This window comes from Micrasema longulum, unplaced genomic scaffold (genome assembly GCF_059751315.1).
Source record: "Micrasema longulum isolate JH-2025_06_02 unplaced genomic scaffold, ASM5975131v1 h1tg000725l, whole genome shotgun sequence".
In the NCBI taxonomy this organism is placed as follows: domain Eukaryota; kingdom Metazoa; phylum Arthropoda; class Insecta; order Trichoptera; family Brachycentridae; genus Micrasema; species Micrasema longulum.
Genome location: NW_028277921.1, coordinates 1674262 through 1700070, shown reverse-complemented (window position 1 = coordinate 1700070; position 25809 = coordinate 1674262). Strand labels below are relative to the sequence as shown.

General features: G+C 30.8%; 3 protein-coding genes and 1 long non-coding RNA gene across 4 annotated transcripts; 2 read left to right on the top strand and 2 right to left on the bottom strand.

Moving 5' to 3' along the window:
* Positions 1-635: 635 nt before the first annotated feature.
* On the bottom strand, positions 636-11101 carry LOC148279411 (uncharacterized). The gene is made up of 8 exons (XM_088230032.1): positions 10980-11101; positions 10685-10861; positions 10420-10566; positions 9846-9940; positions 4804-4889; positions 4046-4607; positions 3724-3945; positions 636-2440 (listed from the first exon to the last, which is right to left on the bottom strand). Exons 6-8 carry the CDS (start codon positions 4332-4334, stop codon positions 2307-2309), a joined length of 645 nt encoding a protein of 214 aa, XP_088086158.1. The 5' UTR covers positions 4335-4607; positions 4804-4889; positions 9846-9940; positions 10420-10566; positions 10685-10861; positions 10980-11101; the 3' UTR covers positions 636-2306.
* On the top strand, positions 4905-10266 carry LOC148279412 (uncharacterized). The gene is made up of 2 exons (XR_015822893.1): positions 4905-6884; positions 7235-10266. It is a non-coding gene; the product is annotated as an uncharacterized LOC148279412 (long non-coding RNA).
* Positions 11102-13250: 2149 nt separating the features above from the next.
* On the top strand, positions 13251-25052 carry Atac2 (Ada2a-containing complex component 2). The gene is made up of 12 exons (XM_088230021.1): positions 13251-13654; positions 14050-14187; positions 14575-14723; positions 16865-16978; positions 17147-17312; positions 18739-18856; positions 19284-19747; positions 19827-19914; positions 20818-21127; positions 21311-21492; positions 22986-23066; positions 24766-25052. Exons 1-12 carry the CDS (start codon positions 13446-13448, stop codon positions 24856-24858), a joined length of 2112 nt encoding a protein of 703 aa, XP_088086147.1. The 5' UTR covers positions 13251-13445; the 3' UTR covers positions 24859-25052.
* Positions 23206-24872, bottom strand: Ada2a (Transcriptional adapter 2A). The gene has a single exon (XM_088230022.1). It carries the CDS (start codon positions 24731-24733, stop codon positions 23396-23398), a length of 1338 nt encoding a protein of 445 aa, XP_088086148.1. The 5' UTR covers positions 24734-24872; the 3' UTR covers positions 23206-23395.
* Positions 25053-25809: the final 757 nt, after the last annotated feature.

The following is a 25809-nucleotide window of genomic DNA, read 5'->3' as shown; positions in this document are numbered from 1 at the left end:
ACCCTAGCTTTAATGAACCCTTTTTAAACTTTTTTACATCCTTAACTCCAAACTGTAAAAAATCGATTTGTTGCCCTCTAGAACTCTGGTATCGATATACATATATATTATCACACACAAGTAAGGTATTAAAACACAACTAGTTTTAGATATTCTGAATTCCCTATCATATCAACTAAAAGGGTATAATTATACAGAATAGTACTTAGGTGCGATAGGGGGGGGGAGGGGGGGTGAGGCAGGGTGGATTCTCCTATTTATGGGGAATATTGAAAGCAGGGCTGAAAAATTTTGGAATACAATATTATTTATTAATGTCAGAATTTAAATTTTTATTTAGATTTCTAAATTTTTTAAAATTATTATTTATCATATACTTAGATATTCCCTTCTCTAAAATGTTCTCCATCTCCGTTGTAACATGTTTATCATAAAATACGTAATGAAGTGCAAAGCACATTATTTTTTATAATTATACAAATTGAATTCAGCGTTTCATGCATAGTAACCAAATGTAAATGTAGTAACCATTACACCATGAGTTAACTTGTTCAATCAGCTTATAATAAAATGGCATTAAATGAATGTAACTTTAAATTATAAGTAGGGTAAAAAAGAAAACAATAATCAAATTAATTATAGTAGTTTTTATTAAGTTTTATGTTATTACACAAACATGTTCATATGTAGAGTAATTTTATGTTATAATGTACATACAAAAGGAAATGTTCATAATGACCTTAGAGTAATAACCTAATAGTGTCGCCCATACAAAGAAAACCATTCTATGATTATCGACCACAAAGTTAGCCACAGATTACAGCAGTGAGAATTACGAGCGCAAACCGAAACCGTTCATTACACATTTGTTGTTAAACTAAAACCAAACCAAAAATTTGGAATGCTTTTGTTCTATGCAATAGAGCTTAAGGGCTTATCTAGAGAATTATTACTCTGAGATAATAACTATATCAAATAATAAAATATTGATTACTACTAAAATCAAAACAAATAAAACAAACTTAAATGCTTTAAAAAATAATAAATAAACATCCAATTTTCAACATTAATTTGCAGACTGAAATTCTGTTCATATTGACATAAACCAGGTTCCAAACATAATATAAATTGCACAAACATTACTAGTTTTTACCCAAAGTTTCACTCGCGTGCTATTAGGGAGAAATTAGTAAGGTTATTGATTAGTTTTGTCATTTAGCAATCAGAATTTTCCTGATAGAATGACGTATTTTTTCAGGATAGAAAGTAGCTTTTATTGATTGCCAGTCCTCCAACTATCGCTATGAAAAAAACATGACAATCTGTTAGTATATGGCGACGTAGCATCATTATTCTGTTTACAAATTCAAAATTCTACTACAAAACCAAAACAAAAAGCAAACAAAACTAACTAAGATAAGGTAAGTAAATTACAGAAATTAAAATAATTAATTTCAAATTGATTCTTTTTGAGGTGAAGGAAACACAAACAAATCGACAAACCACAGGTACTTTACAGAAATTAAAATAATTAATTTCAAATTGATTCTTTTTGAGGTGAAGGAAACACAAACAAATCGACAAACCACAGGTATAATGAAATAGAAATGATAGGTTCAAATTGTGATCTAAAAATAAGCGTTGTCGCATCATGCCGCGTCAACATTTCCACGCAAAATGCGTAGTAGAGTAAAAAGACTGTCTATGCTAGTTTACTGTGAGTTCAAAGCTGTATGTCACACCCTTTTACGCTGCTTCACATTCACTGACCGCCGTGTGTAGAAAACTATTTCCCACCAAATACAAGATAAGTTCCGAAACCTCAGTTGAATGGAACACAAGATCAGTGCCGCATCGAGTGTATACATATATACCAATGAGACAAACACACTTTCGCATTTATCATATTAGTATGGATGTAGTTATTTGCGCTTTTAATAAAATCTTACAGTTTCATAATCTAAATTTGTTGCAATAGAGAGGGAAAACATTTTCGAGAAAGGAATATGGAAGTTTAGGCATTTATAGGGCTTATGATCTGTCATTAGCCAGTGTGTGGCCACTTAAATCACCCAATGACAGATCGTCCTAGACGTCCATATTTCCTCCTCAATTTTTTTTTCCTTGTTGCAACAAACTTAGGTCTAAATAACTTCCAAGGAAGGAAATCCATCCTGTCTACATATATTTAAACATACTCAAAACACTGTTGATCAGTTTTATAATGGTGACAGTAATTAAAAAAACTTGTCAATTTGTAAAAAAAGTATTAATAAATTATGTTTTTGCGTGTCATTTTATTCTGACTATTGAGATAAAAATGCTTCCAATATCCCCTCAATATTTCCTTCATAGATTTCAACAAGAGGCAAAATTTTAGCATCTTTGGTATCGAAGCCCATTTCCTCGAGAATACTGAGAGCAGCTGCAATGTGAGGAACTGAAATATTTAAAACGAGTACATTCAAAATTAAGACACAACTCTAAGCAACAAGAAGCAATAATTAAACTGGTCAAAGGTTATTTCAAATTTGTAGATGTGATGTGAATTTTAATTCTATCACCCATCTTTTAATTTTTTAGTTTTAAACTTTAATTTTAAGAAATTGTAAAAAGCACTTTTGTCAATGTTATAGATGGGATGCATCCATCATCTGGGCTAATGGCGTTAAAGATTTTTTAAACTAGTGTTAAACTACATCAGCTCAAATGACTCTGTAATGCTGGCCAAAATGTTAGATAGAAGTGATTTTAATAAACAACATAGCACAATCAGTATCTGAAAGGTTAAAATAATCAATCATGTTTCATAACTAAAAACTAGTAAATCAATGTCAATAGGCTGTGGAAATTTGATCTGGTCATTTTTACGGATTTAACAAGTGAATACAATGTAAATAACAAATACGTATTCTTAAAATGAACAAGTCTACTCAACATGAATCATTTCAGTACTTAAATACATCTCCACGTGCTTGTGTTTTTTATATACCTAAAATACTTTGTTTACGAGCCAAGGGGTATTATCTAAAAAATAATCTTTGTTAACCTCTTAATGAATAAGTACTAATGAAAAATCGTTTTCTGCAGAAAAAAACATGTATTTGCCAAAATGCCTATTTTGTGAAATGTCAAAATTATTGTTTTATTCTGACTCCGTCAGTATTATAAAAAACTAGGGTATCAATTATTTTTCTGTATAGTATCTATCATCTGTAGATGTAATTTTCGGTCCAAACTTATATCATAATCTGGGAATAAAGGTGAATTCAACACCGCATCTCAACTATGCAGCCAATACGCTATTTAACCGGAATTTTATAGTCCCACGGTTAATAATAATAATTATGGATAACTTATATAGCGCCATTTTCGTAATATAATACCTCAAGGACGCTTTACAAAGTGATTTTATAAAGATATAAATTTGATTTTAGCTTTTTCATTTAGGAAAAATAATGTACTTTTTTATATTACTTTTCCACCACATGCTAAGAATTTATTTGACGGTTGGAGGGATATTAGAAGTTAAATAATGCAGTCCAATTATTTTGAAACATGTTATTATTTTTTGCATGGCATTTCAAATATGTAATTTCTTCATAATGTTTGATTATTTTTTAACACTTATTTGTTGTAGAACCCTCAATAAAACATGACAAGATCACAGAACTATGGAAACACTACATTAGAAAACTAATCAACAAATTTATCCCTACTTACAAATGGCTCGCCTTTCCAGGTTTAGGGATTTTTGGGATGTCTCATTATCTACTTCCGTTGAAGTCAATAAGTTAACTTGTAATTTCAAATCATCGGTAATTGGATACACAATACTCTTATTGATAGAAGTACAATTCGAGTTGTCGGACTGTCCATTTTGTGATTGAAAATCTAATTCCTCCATAATTTGAGCTTCAGAGTCAGACGATGTCTCCATTTGCTCTACGAAAGAAAAAAAAGTAAAACAAACATCACAGCTGTGCAATATTCACAGAAATTTGGTATATATTTTTATTATTTACTATTTAAGTTTATTACTCACCTATTTCTTGACCATTTTTTAAAAGTAAAGTCCATCTTTCTTCCAAGTTCTCAGATGTTTCTGAAAGAGTCTTAACACTCGAACAATTGTCACAGCTGTAAACAGTTTCATCAACGTTTGCCAAGAGTGTAGGATTTGCTGGGAATTCTAAATTTATATCATAATCTTGAATATCGTATCCGCAAGCTTTTTCTGATGTTTCAATTTTTACACACAAATCATTTCGAGTTTCTTCTAGACTTTCAGTATTCACCGCTTGACTATGGAAATTATTTTTCAGAAGATGCATTTGTGTACCACATCTTTTAATGTAGAAATACTTGTATCAAATATATCATTCGACTCTATGTTTACTTTATCTGTGTTTGTGTTGTTCTGACTGGGTAAGTTAAAACTTTTCATGATAAGAGCCAATTCACCAACTACTGCAGATAAGCTCTCGAGTTTTTCGCATTGTACATCATCTTTGATACCACTGTTACGGTTAATCCAATGCTCAGCAGCAGAGTTTCTTTGGCGGCTTTTTTCATTTTGTAACGATGCCGTTTCGTCGGGATTGAAACTAAACAAAGAAAGAAGAATATCACTGGCAAATTTAGGGCTAGTATCAGCAGTTGTATATTATTCTGTCGTTTCATTATTACAGCAATAATTACAAGTAAGCTACGAGCAAGTCTGGATGATCTGGTTGGTAGAGTTAATAACAAAAGAAGGGAAATTCATGGACATTAACATAAATGAAAGAATGAAAGGTTTACCTGGAAGATGCTCCTGAAGCTGACGTATCATTAAGTATGGTTGTCTTATTTTTCAGAATATTCTTGTTTAAAGCACTGCATAAAATCTGAAAATTATGTAAATATACTCAAGCATAATATTTTTTATTTTGTTTTATTAAAATAAACGGCAAATCTGCCTTTTACAAACATTTATAATATTAACAAATTTGGCTTAATACTTTTTTCCTTTTTTTTCAAAAACATGAATTTTAAAAACAAGATTTATAAAAAAAAAACAAACCAAGGAAAGTAATTAACCGTTTCATTGTGAAACTGCATGAATAAATTAATATTTGTATTTTTGTGGCGCACTTATTCTGGTAAAATAAATTTTAGGCCGTGGTATTAGATTAATCGAGGAATTGAATACTTGGCCAAGATTTGGAAATCATACATGTTTTTTATTACATAATGGAACCACAAATAAAAAATATTAGATATACCTAGGTAATTAGTTTGGTAAGAATTACGTAAATTGATAGACTGTTTTGACATAGATAAAAGTTAGGGTACTAAAGTAAAATAAACGTGTTAGAATATGTATAATGTAAATACATTAGTTTACATATTATAATTTATAATGTCAAACTGATTTTTTTTACTAATGTTAGTAAATATTAGTATATAACCACTTACCAACTTTTTATGTGTAACAGTTTCGAGACGTACCCGTCTCTTTGTCAGGACACTCACTACACCAACATGCAAATACTAAAATACACATTCACCTTTGCCATCGCCGGAGTATGCATAGTATTTTTAAAAAATTACATAAATTACACGTAGAGCTAAAGGGGATGCAAACACCACCGTGTCTAAACATGCACTAAAAATTAGGTTAATAATATTCAGTAGTATGTTGGAGAATGGGTGGGGGTGGGGATTTGGGAATGGGAGGGGCTAGGAGGGTGAAAGTTACACTATTGGTTAGTTTATTTTTTAAAAGTAAGCTATATTGAAACAATAAGGGGAATATTATTCTTCAAAGCTTCAAAGTCTTTTTTTAGTATTTGAATATAAATTTTGTATTCTTGTACAAAACACTTGTATTATTATTAAAATCGTGATTTGAATTTATGATAAGATTGGTAAACTCGAAAAATGATTATTATTTAAACATCGAATGTGTTCTTTAATGTGAATATTAAAGCTGTGGGACATTCTCCCAATATACTTTGATGGACATGTGTTACATTGTAGTTTGATACACCCCTGAGTTTTCAAATGTATCACTTTTATCTTTACATTTTTTGAGTAATTTTCCAGTATTATTTTTAGTGTAAAAAGCAGGTTTTATATTTTATGGCAAGAATTTTTAAATTTTAGTTGAGTTATTATTTACATATAGAATTCTTCTCCATTCACAAGTATTATCTTATCGAACAGACGGGTACGTCTCGGAACTAGTATACATAAAAAGTCGGTAAGTGGTTTTACACTAATATTTACTAACATTAGTTAAAATGTTTGGCCACAAAATTAACGCTTCAAACATTTTTTTAAAATGTTATGCATCAGACATATGCTCCAACTAGGGAGTGGACATGGAATGATGATGATATATCGTTTACCCTTAGTAACACAAAAACGTATCTCGACTTTTATCAATTTTGGGTTAAGGCTGTAGTCGGGAAAAACGAACGCAAAATTAGGAAATCATACGATTTTGCCATTTTAAAACGAATGTTTTTTTTTTAATCGGGCAATAATAAAAAAACATAAATTAGATAAAAACAATATGTTTTACAGGTACAGCTTGTCAATTTAGAGTTGAAAATATTAAAAGTGGAACTACGAAATTTGTAGACTGGCAACACCAATATTTAATTGTCAAAAGTATCAAACACATTTTGTTAAACGTCGGCGTACGAGTTTTCATGTGATATTGATATTTAAATTGGCTAAAAATTTCACTAATTATAAAAACTATTATCAACATGAACAAAACAATAAAAAGTGGCACTAGGGAGGTAATTTTTAACGTTGTTTGGAAGAATGTAAAGCCGAAAAAATCTCAATGGATATAACGGACGTTTATGGGCGAACTTCCAAGATGACTGGTATGTATTGAAGTTTTTGCTATTTATTTTTAATTCTGTAACACTTTGAAATGATATATTGAGCACTGTTGCTTGAAAACACTTGAAAATTACTTTTTATTTGAGATTATGTTTACACGCTGTTTTGACAGTTCTCTTTAAGCATAATGACACTGTAAATGCAGAATACTGTAAATAATATACAAAAAAATATTTTTAGTAAAAATAGTTTCAGTTTTAATTGAATAATAACAATTTGAATGCATTTTATTTCAATTTTTCAAACATGTTTTATTCTTTTATTTTATTTACATATATATTCAATATTGTTGGCTCTCATAGTTATATTTTTTTTATAAATCTTTTTGCAGGTAAATCAGAAAGTACCATCAGGCGAATTGTCAAGGAGAGTGAAACAAGTGGGGGTAAATTCCAAACTCCAGGCACAATAAGAAAGGGTCGCCCTCCGAAAGCTTTAGATAATTTTGATATCAGTGCTATTCGTCAGAAGGTTCCTTTTTTTTTATACAGTTCGAAAGGAAGTTCCCACGTTGAGAAGTTCGTTAGCTGTATTAAAAAAAGACATGGAATTTGATGGTAGTCACGAATATTTAAGAAAAACCTTAATGTCGATTGGTTTTGCATATAAAAAATGCAAGACAAAGCGTGAAATTCTTTTAGAAAAAACAAATGTTGCAGCGAAGAGAGAAGCGTATTTAAAAGTTATTATGGATAATAGAATGTTGCCGGAAGAGCTGAGAAAAGACATTGTTTATTTAGATGAAAGTTATATACATTCTTCATATAAACTGAAAAAATGTTGGCAATCGGTGAATGTGAGTGGAGTGCGGAATGAAATTTCAAAAGGTGAAAGATGGATGTAAGTGCAAGCTTGAAGCGAAAAAGGGTTTCGTGCCTAATGCGCTCTTGATTTTCAGTGGAAATAACACAAAGGAAGACTATCACTCTGAAATGAATGGGCATAATTTCAGAAAATGGGTGGTGGAAAGACTTATTCCAAATTTATCAGAACCATATATTATTGTTATGGATAACGCACCTTATCATTCCATAATTGTTAACAGAGCACCAACATCGGCAACAAAAATTAATGATATCAAATATTGGCTGTTAGAAAATAACATCCCCTTTGATCCATCATTAAGGAAACCTTCATTGTTAATATTGGTTAGACAACACAAGCCAGAGCCCATATATGAAATAGATGAATTACTAGGAGAACATGGTCACACCGTGGTAAGGCTTCCACCTTATCACTGTGACTTGAATCCCATAGAATTAATATGGGCTTTGGCAAAACGAAAAGTTGCTCAAAGAAATAGGAAATGGAAACAATATAAAGGAACTGACTGAAAATGCATTTCATGACATAAGCTCCGAAAACTGGAGAAATTGTTGCCAACATGTAGAAAAAATTGAAAAAAAGTATAATGTGGATGGAAACACATTGTATGGAAATATTGATGCCTTGATAATTCAAGTAAATAACGGTGACAGCGACACCTGCGACACGGAAGATGAAGCTGAACTCAGTTTTATAGAAGAAGATCCATTTTTGGGTATTGAGTTTTTAGATTCTGAATCTGATTCTCAATGAGATTTGAATATGTTTTTTATCTATATATATTATAAAGAAGAGTGTCAGTCGGTCTGTCCGTTTGTATTCTATACAAATCTTTAAAACACGAGGAATGTCACCGTCTACATGAAACCACCTTATATCATATTTAAAGTTGTAACTTGTATGTTATTATTTTTTTTCTACCAATTTGTGTTAAAAAAACGTCTATCTTTACTGTATGTTTCGATAATAAAAATATTTTACTATTAAGTTATGTTTGTATGTTATCTATCGTATTTAATTTAATTTTGAGATCAGTGGGTACCTATCTATACTGCAATGAAAAAATATTTTTGTGTAATTAATATTTTACAAAATTGTAGGATACACAATTTTACATTTCCAGCATGTGTTCTACTTTTAGTATTGCCATTTAAACAACAGTGGCGCCCTCCCTTGTTTTCTACTCTTTATTGACAGACGTATTTCTGTTCAAAAAAATTTTTCTTGTACAAATTGTTTATTGATCAATTCTGTTTATATTTTTTTAAGTTCAAACTGTTCCCTATTACGATTTGTCATAATTGTGTCATTGAAATAATTATGTTTAAATTAATTCTTTATTTTTTTACAATAAATTTATCTTACATTTTTAGGTTTATGTAAAATATTTTGTCATTACTTCCGGCGTTTAATTTTTAATTTTAATAGTTATAATTTATCATTAATATAAGATTATGTTTGATAATATTTTGATTATTTTGTTGTAATTTTTCTAGTCATAAAGTTCTATCTTCCTTCTAATTTTACTGTAAGTTTCTATTTTCTGTTAAATAGGAACTATCAGGTTTTGGTGGGTTTTTCTGTTAGTGCCTATTTCAATTTATGTTGAAGTTTTTGTTGGTTTGGATATGTGTTTATTATTACAATTGATATTTTGATGTTATTTTTGTGCTTATATTTTTCTTGTCTTTTGTTTGTATCTATATTGTTATTCCTTTCTGTTTATGTTTTTCTTATGTTTATAAATGTAACTTGTTTTTGGCTGATGTTATCAAATTTCGGTAGTAGGCCCTAATAAAGAAAAAAAAAGTAACTAATTTATGTTTTTTTGTTTTTTTATTATTGCCTGATTAAAAAAAAGATTCGTTTTAAAATGGCAAAATCGTATGATGTCCTAATTTTGCGTTCGTTTTTCCCGACTACAGCCTTAAGTATATACAACCTTTCTCAAAATAACAGGTTCTATTTAGTCACAAAGACACGTATCTCGATGGCACTTTATTTGAAGCTTTAAAAGTAATAGCTTTGATTAATTGTATTCTCATTTTTGTATTGTGTCGAAAAAGCACTGTCTAGTATTATCATAGGTAAAAATATATTTCTGATAATTTGTAAACCTCTTTATTGCTCCTTGAAGGAAATCCTTTTACACACTTTGATATGTTGCCCAGAGTTGGATCAATTTTATTTTCAATAGCAGTAGTGGAATTTTCTGAAAAAAGGTTGTAAAAATTGACCCTTTATAAGAAATTCTTAATATTTCAAAACTAGTAGCTGCCATATTTGGAATATGTATAATAAACTAAGCGAATTATTACATGATACCGAGTTAAAATATTATTTTTTTACAAACTCCATTTTCAAATAGTTGTAAATAAGTGATATAAAAAAAAAAACAATTTGTGGTGGTTGTGAGTGTGATTCGAACTCCAGACCTCTAATCCTTTCAGACAGATTTCACACATAGTTTTAGAGAAAAGTAGAGTGCAAGGTTAAACATGTTTTGATTTATTCAACCATGTTGTTAACTATGTTTTGACACTGTCCACAGTGTGCAAGATAAATAATAATTGATTTAATATGAATTATTTATAGAATGAGTAATTTCTCTATAAGTATGTTAATATTTATGTAATTCAAAAGTATTTTATGCTGTAAAATAATTTCGTTCAAATTCCAGCAATAGCTTACTTGATTTTTCTTTTACGGAGGTCGAAGATTGTGCAAGGTAACATTCAGAATTTACCTCAATGAAAAACTTTTTGGTTTCATCTTGCATACAAGAAAGAGATAATATTAATTCCTGATCACTGGAAATCCTCACTAGATCATCATTATCTGCAATAAAAATAACAATAGGTTCACAATAAGTAAATAAATAGAATCACGGTATAAAGTTCAATAGAGGTTAAAAAACTTCATTTAAATGTTCGAAAAACTAATTTAGATCACTTACCGTTCCAAAACAGATTGAAATTTTTAGCTTTTAGCTGTGGAAATGAAGTAATTATTCTAGAAACAAAGAATTCATAGTTGTCAAGGAATTCTTTTCTGAGAAGTAAGCGCCGTACTTCTATCTTTTCGTTTTGCCGTAAAAATATTTTGAAATTGACACATCCAGTAGCCATTTCATCTAGATAAAAGTTTTCTCAATCAAATATAAACAAATAAAAAAATAGTGAAATCAATTGAAATAACAAAAAATCATATTTAATATTAGATACCTACAATAAATTGAGAAAAATACTCACCAAAGATAAAGAAGACGGAAAATAAATGAATATGGCGCTTTTTGTGGAAATAACGCAAAAAATTTCGAATTTGTGATGTGCAATTTACTAAATTGACAAAAGTTATTGAGTTTTTACTTTTCCTAGGCGTAAGTATAGCCTGTGAGCTCGCCAATACATGACAGATGACATTAACATAACCATAGAAAAACATAGCAGTTGAGCTCTCAGAAGTAAAGCAACGTGAATGCAGCAATGCTTGAACTACATGTCAATAATATTCTAATAATAAATAATATTATTTGGCCATACGGAGCTTTAAAGCACACCTTGGTTTAATTATTAATAGTATTTTATCGGTTAGGTAGGTGTATTTAAAAAAAATGTTGCGTACCTGAAAAAAGCACAAATAATTATGTTTTTGTAAATGATGTCAGTAGCGACAGTCAGAGAGTGGCTTTGTGACGTTTTGACATTTTTTATAAGAAATTCATGGCGTAGCCGAAATACTGTTATAAAAACGAGGATGTTTTTGTTGATTGACGTTAGCAGGCGCTACCCAGGGGCGACTTTGTGACGTGAGAAATTATTTAAAAAAAAGAGATTCATGGCGTAGCCGAAATATTGTAATTAAAACGAGGATGTTTTTGTTGATTGACGTTAGCAGGCGCTACCCAGGGGCGACTTTGTGACGTGGGAAATTATTTAAAAAAAGAGATTCATGGCGTAGCCGAAATATTGTAATTAAAACGAGGATGTTTTTGTTGATTGACGTTAGCAGGCGCTACCCAGGGGCGGCTTTGTGACGTGAGAAATTATTTAAAAAAAGAGATTTATGGCGTAGCCGAAATATTGTAATTAAAACGAGAATGTTTATGTTGATTGACGTTATCAGGCGCTACCCAGGGGCGACTTCATGACGTGATGAAATTATTAATTTAAATATATTTTTTCATTTTACATAGCGTAGCCGAGATAAAAAATTGCGTGGTGTTTCGAAATTTAACCGTGTAGGTAGCCGCCTAGTTACAATATTATTTTTGTATTTGTATAACTCCTGTTTTATAATGTTTATGTATTTATCGCTATAAGAATTAAACTAAAGATAGTTTTTACTTTTAATCGCCATCCGTTTTTTAAATTATGTTTGTAACACTCAGTAATATTTATTTTTCAAGTATTCAATGTTATTTTTGCATTTTAATAATTATTGATAATAAAAAGCGTATTTTTATTTATTCGAATTTACTAGACTGTTTTTATTACAAAAAATAAAAATGCATATTTCTCTATGTATTTTTCTGTTATAAACAACCTATTAAAATAATACGCATCAAATTTCCATTGTCTGTTGATTTTATTTGCAATCTTCTTTTTTTTCGATGGTTAAAACTCTAGGAAATTCAAAGACAATAAAATTTTTACTGTCATATATTGGCGAGCTCACACGCTATACATAGCCCTTTTCCTATTTTCTCTTTGATTTCCTTCCTTTTGCACAATAGATTTTCCTAAATCGTAATAGATTGGAAAATAGGGTCGCGTTCAAACGTCATCCAACAACTAATGGGGAAGTTCATGGGTTTTTAATTTGTTTTATTTGTTAATAGACTTTTAAACTAAGCTAAATAAAATATTTAAAAAAATATTATGTATCGTATTATCAGGGCTTTGATTTTTTTAAAGTTTTGTATTTCTGAAATAACTCCGCGAGTGACGTATTAATTTTTTTCCGCTTCTTCTCGGTCAGTACCTATTTATCTTTAGTCGATGCTACTCGGTCATTTCTGCCGATTGGTTCTTTGTCTTACCATAAACTGGAAATATTTTCCAACTCGTTTGAACTAGTGACGTCGTTCAAAGTAGTTCGTTTTTATTAAAATGTTTTTCATTGTTTTTTTCGTACATTTTCAAAAAAAATTGCGTTGCAATTTAATACTCTTATTTTTACCAAGCGTGAGATTTTTTTGCATCCAATTTCTCGTAGGACTGAAGTTTGCTATTGTGACTAATAATGAAATGACCAAACTCGGGCTATGGTTTTTATATCAATGGATTAATTATACTTTTCAAATTACTTTTGTAATTTTGTTTATAAAATCGTATTGTCATGTAAAACGGATTAAATCAGTGAACCAACGATTGACCTAAGAATACCTACGCACAGGCCATGCATCACCTGCTAGATCCAGTCGGGGTCGGGCTAAGGATAAAGCCTGCGTGGGTTTTTTTTCTTATAATTTTGTGCTATAGTTATTTTCGTGCATTAATTGTCTATGATAACTTTTAATCGATTTTCTATGGTGTGTGACTCCATGCGGCTGTCAGTGTCAAGTGTCAAGAAGTAAATAAAGTAAATCGTTTGTATCTGTAGTCCACATAATAGTAAACCGCTGACAGATTTGTCAAAATTCTCAATACTTAGTATTTGAAAAGACAATGTTTTTTGTGAATAATCGATTACAAGATTGATTGTTTTAATAAATTATGAATAAATGCAAATATTGTGGAATTCTTGAAAATAAACAGTATTCACCATGCTTAGAGTGTATTGTGTGTCATAATCATGTACATTTAAATTGTCTTCTCAGTAAAGAGCCGCCAGGAAATTTTCCGGGCGATGTATTTTTTATATTCACATGCGCAGATTGCTCCGAAAATGAAGAAGAAATATTCGACCGCGGTAAAATGTCTTGGTAATATTTGTTTATTAAAATTACAAGCTATTTTCATATATTTGTATGCTAATGTCTTTAAAAATAATTAAGCTAATAACCTAGCCATGCCCAAAATTCATTGACACGTGCGATCTACACTTTGAATTTTAGCAGAACTTAAAAATATTTAGTTCCTGTCGGTATTGAAAAAAAACGTTAGGTCTGCGTTTTTTTAACTAAGACTCTTGCCTCATTCATGGAGGGTTCCAGGTTCGATTCCCGGTGGGATCACGAAAATTAAATATGATGTTTCTCAAGCCTGGGTGTTCTACGCTTTAAATTCACTAATACCTCCTGGCCACATGTGGTAAACATTAAGTAAACAATTTATCTTATTATTTGAAAACTTGTTTTCATTTTTGTTTTATTTCTAGGTTTAATTGCTTAGTTCTTGTTCTTCACGACCTATCTTCAAAATGCATAGCTATTAGCAATCAAGGATATTTTCACTGGCGAACACACATTGGTTCTTTTGTGAATCGAAATTGGCATCTTCTTTTTCATCCGCATTTGTAAGAAATGTAACTTTTTCTAAAACCCCTTTATTTTTGGTTTGAAAATCCATTGACTTTCTATATATGAGGGGCTTAAATGCAAAACCGCCACTGTGCATGATCACTATTTATGGGAAAATCAACTAAACCAGTAGCTTAATGACTATTTCTGTGAAGTTCAATGTGCACAAAATGAATAGTCTTTTGTTACCTGTTATACCACGCACAAGTTGCACATTTAACTTAAAAGAAATAGTCTTTTTGCTGCTGGTTTAGTTAGTCTTCCCAAAAACAGTGATCATGCACAGTGGCAGTTTTTCATTACACCCCCTGACATATAAAAATATTAGTACATTTGATTACTTATGAAGCAAACCTTAAACATAATTATTTGAATTATTCTAGTAAGCGCCGCAAAAATTGGCCTGGAACTGTATCAGGAATTCTTTCTTCATTTAGTCCTACATTTTTCCAGTCTGGTTTAAGTGTCTTAAATGAGCAAGGATGGTGGAAATTATCCCATGGGTTTTCTCCTGCCCTAATAAAATATTTAAGTAAGTAAAAATCTTTACATAAATACAAATAACTGGATTTTTTGACACTCACTGGACAGGTTGACACTCCATTTATTTTGATACACGATAATCAGTTTCATCCCTCTCGCGACATTGTCATATTTTCATCATCAGTGAAGGTGTTTTTCTTAATCTGTTTTAGGAAATCATTATTTTGATTTAAGGGTTTTGTTAAATTTTATTACAAGATTTTTCAAATGAGTCAGAATTTTAGTGTAGTACACCCCCGTCAACGTAAATAGCCGAACCCGTAAAAATTAGAACTTAGATTTTTTTTTCCGTTCCGTTCTAACACATTTTCCAATTTTATGCTTATACGTATACCTATATGTATACTTTACATCAATGAAACACTAATTTTGGTATTAAAACATAAGTTTTGAGAGTTTTTCCATTCAAGACAAAAAACATTTAAAACAATTAAAAGCAAACTTTTTCAATTGTTATGCTTTAAACTGAAATATTCAATTTTAAAAACATTTATTTAGTAAATAAAGCATCTTTCAAAAATATTTATTATTTAATTAGAACATAAATATTTTGAATGACCTCCTTTGGCCTTTATCACACTATTAATTCGTCTTGGCATGGATTTGTACAGCTTACTCAAAAATTCTGCTGAAATTTCTTCATACCATACTTGTTCTATTACATTTTTTAACTCCTGTACCGTTTTCGGAGATTTCTTTTTTTTTCTATTATGTTCAAATCTGGGCTATTTCCTGGCCATGAAAGGGAATTAATTACCAATGATTCTTTTAGCTGCGATACCTGATAAAGAAAAACACCAAAATTAATCTCAAATCTGTTAAACACAATAAGGTAAACCATCAATACGCATTCAAAAAAATTGCTCACTCACAGAGCGAGCCCGATGGCAAGGCGCAGAATCATCCTGAAATACAGGGTCTTTATATTTTTCAGCATTCACTGATCCTTCTAGCATTATTAAAATATTAACACCCCATTTTGTGATGCATCCCCACACCATGAAATAAGGCAAATGTTTAACTGTGGGTGCAAGACATTTGTCACTATATCATTCCTCATCTTGGCGGCGAACTGTCTGTAAACCGTCTGGACCAATCAAATTAAATTTTGATTCATCAGAAAATACAACTCTTTCCCAATCATTCTCTGTTAAAAAATTTTTTCATTTCGCCCATTTCAAACGTTTTTTTTTCATTTTCTGATTCAATAGAGGTTTTTTGCAGGTCTTCTGGCCAGTAATCCAAATTCTAGCAGTCTATTTGAGACTGTGCCTAAACTAACACTGACACCGGTGGTTTTCTGTAGTTGTCCTCTTAGTTCTGGAGCTGATGCGAACCGATTTCTTAGTGATAATTTATTTAGAACATATTTTGAAGTGCAGCGTTTTTATCCTGTGCCCACTTTTCGATTTAGTGTCCCACTTTCTTTGATTTTTTGAAAAATCTCACAGTTGAATTATTGCGCTGTATTTGCCTTGCTATATAACGATTAGAAAAGAGTTTTTTAGATAACACAGCAATAACTGATCTTTTTCTAATGAAAGTTTAAGTTTCGTATACATTTTGCTTTAATATAATAAGGACACTCCAAGAAAACGACTCATCACCGCCAAATCAGTTGTATAACTGAAGAAATTTAGGGCTTTCCAGGTTCGTAAGTAGCTATTAGTTGTTCCTAGAAGTGATAACTCATGGCTCAAACCTAGGTTCAATTACTTTGAACACCTAACTGGATTTTTTTTTAAATTAGTCATTCGGCTATTTATGTTACCGGGGGTGTATGTCATAATGTACAGTGTTCTGTGTTGTAATTCATGACTGTAATTGGCCCTCCTGGCCTGTTTGGGTGTAAAAAAAGTATTAATTAAATCAAAGTGTAATATTTATTACGTTTACATAAATTTCACAACCTATACATAGTTTAAAATTCTTAAAAAACATACAAGTCTGACAATGTCGCGAGAGCAATGAAACCGGTTATTAGTTTATTAAACTCACTGGATTGAAGTGTCAATTTGTCATTAATTTAAAAAAATATTTTACTACTCTCAATAAACTTCCAACAAGAAACTTTACTAACTTATTTAAATACTGTGGATTATTTTTACAAAAACTTATTTTATTTTTTAGATTCAGAAATTATGGTAAAAAAACAAAAAGAGCGTCCTAACAAATCTCAAAACACTTATTTCAATGACAAAGATTTTGAAGCAACAGTCCTGAGGCAGCTAGTTCTTGAAATGGGTAAAATATTTAACATTCCCTGTGGTTTTTAGTAAAATCTATAACATTTTCAGTTGCAATATTATAGCTTAACTGGACAGTAACCATCGATTGTATCATTAGTAGTGGTTTCAAGCGAGGGTACATTTATCAATTTTGTGTGACCTATTTATTCTTATGATTTTTCAGGTTATACAGATTTACTATCAAAAAACCAACATAAAGTTGAAAAATTAAGTATGCTAGAAAAAAATGATGTCACTGATGAAATTCCCCGTAAAAAACAAAAACTAGATCCTGGAACTCAATTTTCATCTATCAAAGATAATTCCTTTAGTATCAATTCTACTTTTAAGTAAGTTTTTTTTACTAATAACAAGAGATCAAATAAGTTTATTTTTATAGGAAGTGGTCTACCATTGAAATTTAGATTTCCATTTAACTATTATAATTTTGACATTGTATTAAGTTTGTTCGATCATGCATAAATGTAGGCAGTCATACAATAATTGTAAATTTATTACTAATGTAAAAGTAGCTATCAGTGGTGATGGAAATTGTTTATTTTGCCAGGAAAATGTTTTTATACAGGGTTCGGCATTGCTATCTCCTAAGTTTGAAAAGGCCTTTGTGACGCGGGGATTAGTCGTGGAAGGGTTCAAATGGTGTCGATATGTGCAGGCAGCTGGGAAGTTTTTATGTCAATACCGTCAATGGGGAAGTTCAGAGCTGCGGGAAATCGAATATAAAAAATGTCTTCTTATGTGCGGTAAAAATCAGAGCATTTAACTGTTCGGTAAAGTTTCTCGGAAATGTATGAAATAAAATAATAAAAAGGGAACTATTTTGAACGACTTCAATAGTTCTCTGAAATCAACCAATAACAAAGCGTTGAGATAGGTTTCCGGTTTCCGTTTAGCCAACTGACCAATCGGCAGAACTGAGAGATGAGGACTTAATACATCACAGGCGGAGTATTTTTAAAATTGCAAAACTTTAAAAAATCATTACTCTGATAATACAATCCATAATTTTTTTATTTGGCTTAGTTTGAAAGTATTAACAAATAAAAAATATAAAAAAAGCACTGAAATTCCTCATTGCAAACATGGTGTAGATGTATGGGACATCGAATGGGATCATCGAGCCTTACTTTTTTGAAGAGGGAAATCAGGCTACGACAGTCAACTCTGAACAACATGGCCTCATACGATTTATTCTGTGGGGTTATCTTAAAGCTGAAGTTTATAAACATTGCCCAAGGAACTTACAAAACCTGAAGGAGGTAATCCGCACGGAAATTCGACATATACTTTCGACATATAATTCGAGATATAAGAAATGCTTTAGAGAGTTGTGTGGCACTTCAGAGATCTCTTGCAGGAGTTTTTAGACAATACCGGGCAACACTTGTCTAACGTGCTTTTCTAAACAACATAAGATAAAATTTCTCGAATTGTAGTTTTCAGAAATTAAATTAATTTGTTGTACCCCAAATAGATATTTATTTATCCACCTATCAAACTAGGAAGGTAGCAATGCTGCACGCTTTATCATAGGTTTGATTTTTAATTCAATTAAAAAAATAAAATAAATATTTGCTTTCTTATGATTTAAGCAAATGTTTAATTTTGAGGGCCATTTTTAAAGAGGTGTAAATAACTCAATTCTAGAAAATGGAAATCAAGTTGGGGTAGAGTGGGATTCGAACCACGGACCTTTGAGCCATGAGTCCGAAAAACTAGTCACAGATTATGAATTTTTTCAAAATTATTTTTTAGAAATGAATCCTACCTTGGAAATTATTTTTTGGAGGGTGATGAATCTCTGTCGGATTTTGATGGTTTTCTACCTGACTTTGAGGAGTTATCGGAAGCTAGCAGTGGAATTCTATTACAGGTAACTCTTTCCTATATGTATACTTAATTTGATATTCAATGCGCATTAGATTGAATTTAAACAAGTGTAAATGTTTGATTTAAATTATTTACTGACAATTATAGATGGAATTCCATTGTAATGATATTTACAAATAACAAATAAGTTACTAATTAAGAATACTTGGTACACTTCCACTTATTTTTTCGACTTTTCTTTCAACTTATTTTTTTAAATGTACTTAAACTTAAGACAATATTTAGTTTTATATCAATTATCCTTACACTGTATAATTTTTAACAGTCTAAGGATGCCCATTAGAGAATGAAAGCGCTAATTGGGCGAAAAAATAAGTGGAAGTGTACCAAGTATTTTTAATTAGTAACTTATATGTAAATATAAGTTATTACATCAAGTGTAAATGTATTTCCGCATTACAATGTTTCAGAATGATTTGTTGAATACTGAAGATTATTTCTGTAACAATCCATCATCTGGAGAAAATGGTGATTCTGATTATGTTATCAATTCACCACACTCACAACTACGTACTGGCTGTAGTACATTTTCCGAGGAGAGTAATGAAGATCATCCAAATCAATTGACTCGTAATTGGAATACAACTATTGAAAATGTGCCTCCACCAATCGTCCGTGGATTATTTAATATTGACAAAAATGAAAAAGATACGGATTTACCATGGAATAAAAATACTTTATTTAATAACACGAAACGTGAGTCCCTTATCCCTGTTACAGAGTATGAAGAGACTAAGATGCTTAATCATCTTAACAACATCTGTCGAAAGGCACAGTATGAAGATATAGATAAAAAAATGATCAGATTGCGAGCAAAGCTTTCAGTTAGAAAATCCAAGAGAAGTAAACATAGAGTAATTTGGAATTTAGATAGGTAATTCTCAACTTAATTTATGAATCTGTAAAAATTAATGCACCCACAAAATCCTGATATATTTTTTTGTGTTTCACAGGTTGGTTTGTAAGTTAGCTAATTTTCCAGTCCAAGATGTTTTGTCGCAATACACTCAGCAGTACATCAGAGTGTTGGATCGTTTTCAGGTAAGTTAGTGGAGTTCAGTGGAATACAAACATCTAATTTAGTTATTTATTCTGAGATTTCTGAGGCATGATGCTTATTTACATCCCATACCCTGCCTGCCCCCTGTCTTTCCTTCTGTATTTTTATTTGAGAATCGCTAATCTATTCATGTGAAAATACTGTTAATGTCAAGAGTGAAGGTACTTGAGATTGTCAAATACATATTTTTATTTTGAATTTCAAGTTTATTACAAAACTTAAAAAGCCTTAAATATATTTCTTAAAATATTTCCATTGTTGCTCATTTCAAATCATAAACAGCATTTATTGTTGATCTGCATTAAATTTGAACTTAGGTTTGCTGGGGTTTTAAGTATTCTTTTACGTATTGGATTTTCAAAATTCCCATTAAAAATGTATTTCCAATTCAAAATATTATTAGTAAATAGTTGAATTTTTAGTTATAAAGGAGACCAGTAATGTGGCATATTAAATTAATGTTATGTTATACGTACACTTCAGTTGTTTAGACTCTGTTGCTGTTTACAATCGGGTTGTGGTGCCGTGGCTAGTGTTGCGGACTCACGGATCAGAGGTCTGAGGTTCGAACCCCACTTTACCCCAATTTAATTTCCATTTTCTAATAGTGAGATTTTTACAACTTGTTAAAATGGCCACCAAAATTGAAATATTTGGGTAAATTATAAGAATGCTAATATTTATTTATTTAAAAAAAAACATGTAATAAGAACCTACATGTCCACATAGTTTTAGGACTGTTTGGCGTAGTATTCACATAGAGAAACGAGAGTTTATGTATTGTTTAGTATTTAGCTCCATTGAAATGATATTGTTTATCTGAATACATGAAGCTTTCCTTATAGTAATGAGTAGAAACAATTATTATTACATATTTATTCCAGCATGTTACGGATACATTGAGCGGTTCAATAATGCCGTGTCAAGTAGATTTTGCCACAAGACTCGCAGGAAGCGCCGAGGTGAATACATTCTTGTCCCCATATAGTGGAAGATTGCTCAAGCCATATATCAGAAGGGATATTGAAACTAAACCCTTATGGTTAAAGTTAATGGATGAGTTAAGACGCAAAGTTAACAAAGATGTTACCATTCAATATGAAGCTGCCCCATTAGACTACTGTTATGTTCGACCACAGCATATTGCTCCTATTAACAGTCTTTGTGCTCAATATTTTTGGCCAGGTATAGATTGTAAGTATTTTGATTATTACTTTTAATATTTTTTAAAAATGTAAAATAATAAGCACTCATTTATGAGTAGTTTAGTCGCCTTCTGTTTGATGCTCGTATGCGGTTTCTGGACTATTCTTAATTCTATGATTACAATATTTCAAATTTTGTTAATATAACTATTTCATTGTCTTTTTCTTTTAGTAACAGAAGCACTTCAATATCCAGATTTTAGCTGTGTTGTTCTATATAAAAAATTAGTTGTTGCATTCGCCTTTCTGGTACCTGATGTTGGATCCAATGAAAGTTATATATCCTTTATTTTCACACGTCCTGAATGGAGGCAATTTGGAATTGCCAATTTTATGCTATATCATTTAATTCAGGTAAAAGAGATATTGTTTTTTAAAATATTGAATCAGTATATAGTTGCTTACCGCCATTTCACAATTTCAACAAGTAAATCATAAAATTTAAAAAAAAAATGTAGAAAAAATTCAAATAATTGTGATTTTGTATGTTTTCATTTTGAGAAGTTGAACTTTTCATTTACATCACACAATAGCATATGCGTAGCTTTAATAGAAATAAATAATATGTAGAAAACATATTTTTTCAATACGCAGTGTTATAAATTCATCACCATTCCTTTTCTAAATCTAATGGTGCATAGGGCACTGCATAAGTACACTAACTGCAGCATATCTTGATAGTTTTGTAACGTGAGGGTAAGATGATCAGTCTTATGCTTCAGGTGCCAGTCCGGAGACTGTTATTATAACCGAGGATCTATAGCAGTCATTACCAAAGTGGTCCATATCGACCCTCAGGGGTCGACTCTGACCTGCAAAGTGTCCATGTTAGTGAAATAAATAATTGGGGGTGCATGATATGTAAATCGGGTTCTACGAGAGTGGATCCCATTTAGGCAGGTCGCAACCAAAATTTTTGCTTCGATGATAGACATAAATTTCTTAATTACATGCATATTTAGTAAAATGGTGTAAGTAGGCTATTGGCGTTATGGTCGCAGTACAACTTTGCACATTTGATACCAGTAGCGACGTATTGGATTTAATAAAAGCCTCTACCATTAATGATCTGTGTCAGGTTTTATATAAAAAGCATAGATTTTTTTGTGTATTTTTAAAGTAAAAATGTTACTACTTTTGCATCCTGTGTCGTTTTCCTTTACAAAAATGCATAACTATAAAACTTAACCTAATTTTTTATTTTTAAATTTTCCGCTCTACATACACTAAACCCTATAAAAGTGTGTATCTCTGTTTTTCGAAAAAAACACTTGTTGATTAATTTGTACGAAAACAATATTAGGAAAGAAGGGGGTTTTTTTCTTAAATTTTCTTAGTAAAGATATTTACTTCAAATGTGAAACATGACCATTTTAATGAATATTAAATAAAAAAATTCAAATGCGATTAATGTCCCTTTCTTCAACTTTTAAACTTAGGTTAGGGATTTTAGTTATAAAATTAGTCAACTGCCACATAAGGCTGGTCAAGCTATAGCTTTCGCCTTGTTTGGGGGAGGTCACAGTCATGAGCAATGTAAAAGTTAAGGTCCTGGGGGTTAAGATCTGACACTACCCCTTCCCCCGTGTCTCCCCCCAGGATACAAGTTTTTCATCCCTCTTTTGCCTTACTTGGCCCGCGATCTGCAGGCTGATAAACACTAGTTTAGAGAACTTTATACATATTTATAAATTCGGATCACCAACAACAGTAACAAGCATAATGGCATAACTCCGTAAATTGTATTTCTATTGTTATACCGTTGTGCCATATTATGTAGGTACTTTTCTTTGAACTATAATATCTAGTTTTTACAATGTTCAGTGATATTGATGTTTTTGTTTCAGACATGTATTGGTAAAGATATTACACTTCATGTTTCACCAACAAATTCAGCCGTATTTCTATATCAAAAATTTGGTTTTAAAGTGAGTATCAATGTTGGAATCATTGCAAGTATTTTAATAATAGATGAAAAAAGTTTGTTACAGTATTTAGTTAACATATTTCAATAATATTTTACTAATAAAAAATTGGAGATGCATTATTAATAGTAATAAAACAAAATTTATCAAAATTTGTTTATTAAACCCATTTTGATTTTTTTTTTTAAATACATGTTATGTGCTTGCTGCTACACCATTATGTATAAAAAATATATTATAAAAGATTACTAAAAATAAAATATTAATGGTTAGAAAAATATACATGCAATATTTTATCGTTTATATAACACTGCTAGCTTATAAACATTGTTTTATGCTAGTTTATGAATAAATCCTTCGCATAAAAGATAGTCATACAGTTTCCGTGTTTTGTTTACATCTATTTTTATCAGTCTCCTTGCATCGAGCAAACGTAGAGATCCATTTTTGTTATTTTCAGCAATAAGAGTGTCTCTAAATGAGATGAAATTACTAGGAATCAATCTCAGGGATGAACAAAGTACTTTTTCCTTTTCACTCAACTGCTCGTATCCAGGAAGACCGATTACTTCCAATGGTGCTGTTTCTCTTTTTGACTGCCCTTTCTTAAAATTAAATTCCTTTGTTAGAGGGTTGAAAAGTAAATTTACATCTTTAGATCCAAATGCGGAAGTTGACGGTTTTGGCGAAAGAGATTTCCAGTCCAATTCAAGGGATGTTAAATAATTTTTTAAGTCTTTAGAATAAATGTCTTCCTTTCTTTTTAGATGACGATATAGTTGGCATCCTTTAAATGACGTGATGCCATTTTTTCGATATTCATATAATCTATGTAAATATAAAACAAGTTCCTTTTCTATACTGAGGTTTTCTATAAACGCGTCAAATTGCATTCCTTTTAAGAGCTGCATAAATACGACTAGACGTTCGCATGTTTGATGACCGAGCGTTTCTTCAAATTGTTGAATCCATTTGTAAAATTTTCTTAGTACAATAAGACCGTGTTGCCTTAGAATGTTATATCGCCTCTTTCTTTCTCGGAGTCTGTTATTGTATGCCAGTACTGAAGCGCATTGCAGGCTTTTGGTTAGCTCATCGTTTTCATCGTCTTCCAATAAATGTAAAGCAGTTTCTGCATTGTTGTCGAAGTTCATTTCAAAATCAGATCTGTAAGGATTGTAACCGGCTACTTGTTGGGAGAAAGAAGTAGCAACCTGTCTCAGCGGATCATCACTGTTACTCTCGTGGAACATGAATGGGTGTATATTTCCCTTACTGGTGTGATCATCTCTCATGCACAGTGAAGGGATTTCTTTGTATTGAACATTATCAATGTAAAACTTTTTGTAGTGTTGTTGACACTCTAATTTAGAGTGCGTTTGCATCGATTTCGCTATTTCCTCCCAATTTCCGTATCCGTGCTCGGAAACATATTTCAATAAACAGTATTCATCTTTAGCCATCCAATTACAATTCTCAAATAAAGGAAAATTGTTTTTTCGGACCGAGTATTTGTGATAATTTTTATGTTGCAAAAATTCGATTCCTTTAGAAAAACACAAACAACATAAAGACACTTCTTCGCATTCCACACATTCAATATATGGTTCAAATACTTGAACTGAACAAGATTTGCAAAGTGGTTGTAGAAAGTCTGTAAATCCATCCATTTTTTTAAAAAATATATTGTTTTTTCTTTCAGACCGAAGAACTGATCCAAGAATTTTATGAAAAATACTTCCCCGCAGATTCAACTGACTGTAAACATGCTCTGTTTCTTAGGCTATGTAGGTAGATTAAAAAAATATTATTCACGACATTTAAGTACCTTTGTTGTATAAAATAATAATATCGTATTTATTTTTATGTAAGTCGACGTTTTTATATTATGAATTTCTTGACGAACAACATTTTTTAAAAAAGAAAACAATTAAAGAAATCTGACTTGACTGACCAAAACATAATCACGGCGCGACTTTTAACGCTGTCAATTTGACATTTATTACCGGTAAAGAATTGCCAGATGCTAAAAAATAAAACTGTTGTAACATCAATCTGTGTTTTGTGAACGCTATGCTCATACGCACCTTAGACGCGACGTATGAAAATGTAATTTTTTATTACAGGCATAAAAAAGAATATATTAAAAATTACTGATTTCTTAAGAAAATCATTTAGGACTACGGTAATAACGTTAATTTTAGGACTTGGAAATGCAGTTATTAGCATGTACGGTCGATGTGAATTATAGTAGATATTTTATACTAATTTATTGATACGAATACTTTCAGTTAGTCATTGTTTTTTGCTAACAAATTAATGTGTAAATTAGAATAACCTAAATAAATCATATGTAATAAATAAAATAAAAACATCGTTTACCGTGTTTTATTTTCAACTCAGTCATATTGTAAAAATTTCGTATTCACAAATAAGAATGATATTCATTTATAATAACAAAAAAGGATGGCGTACATAAAAAAATTTGGTATTCAAAATTTTTGTTTTCTCAAGAAAGATTATGCAATGACAAACACCATTGAAATTGAAATGTTAAAAAAGGTTCATGCAGAGGCATCGATGTACAATTGTGTAACCTACAATTAATGAAATAATTTGATGTAGGTACATGCAAATATATTAACATTAATCAATTACAGAAAATATTCGAGTGAAAAGAAAGCTAACAATTATCGTGGTTAAATCTCTCGTCATCCAAATAAAGCCAAAAATGCAAAAAATATTT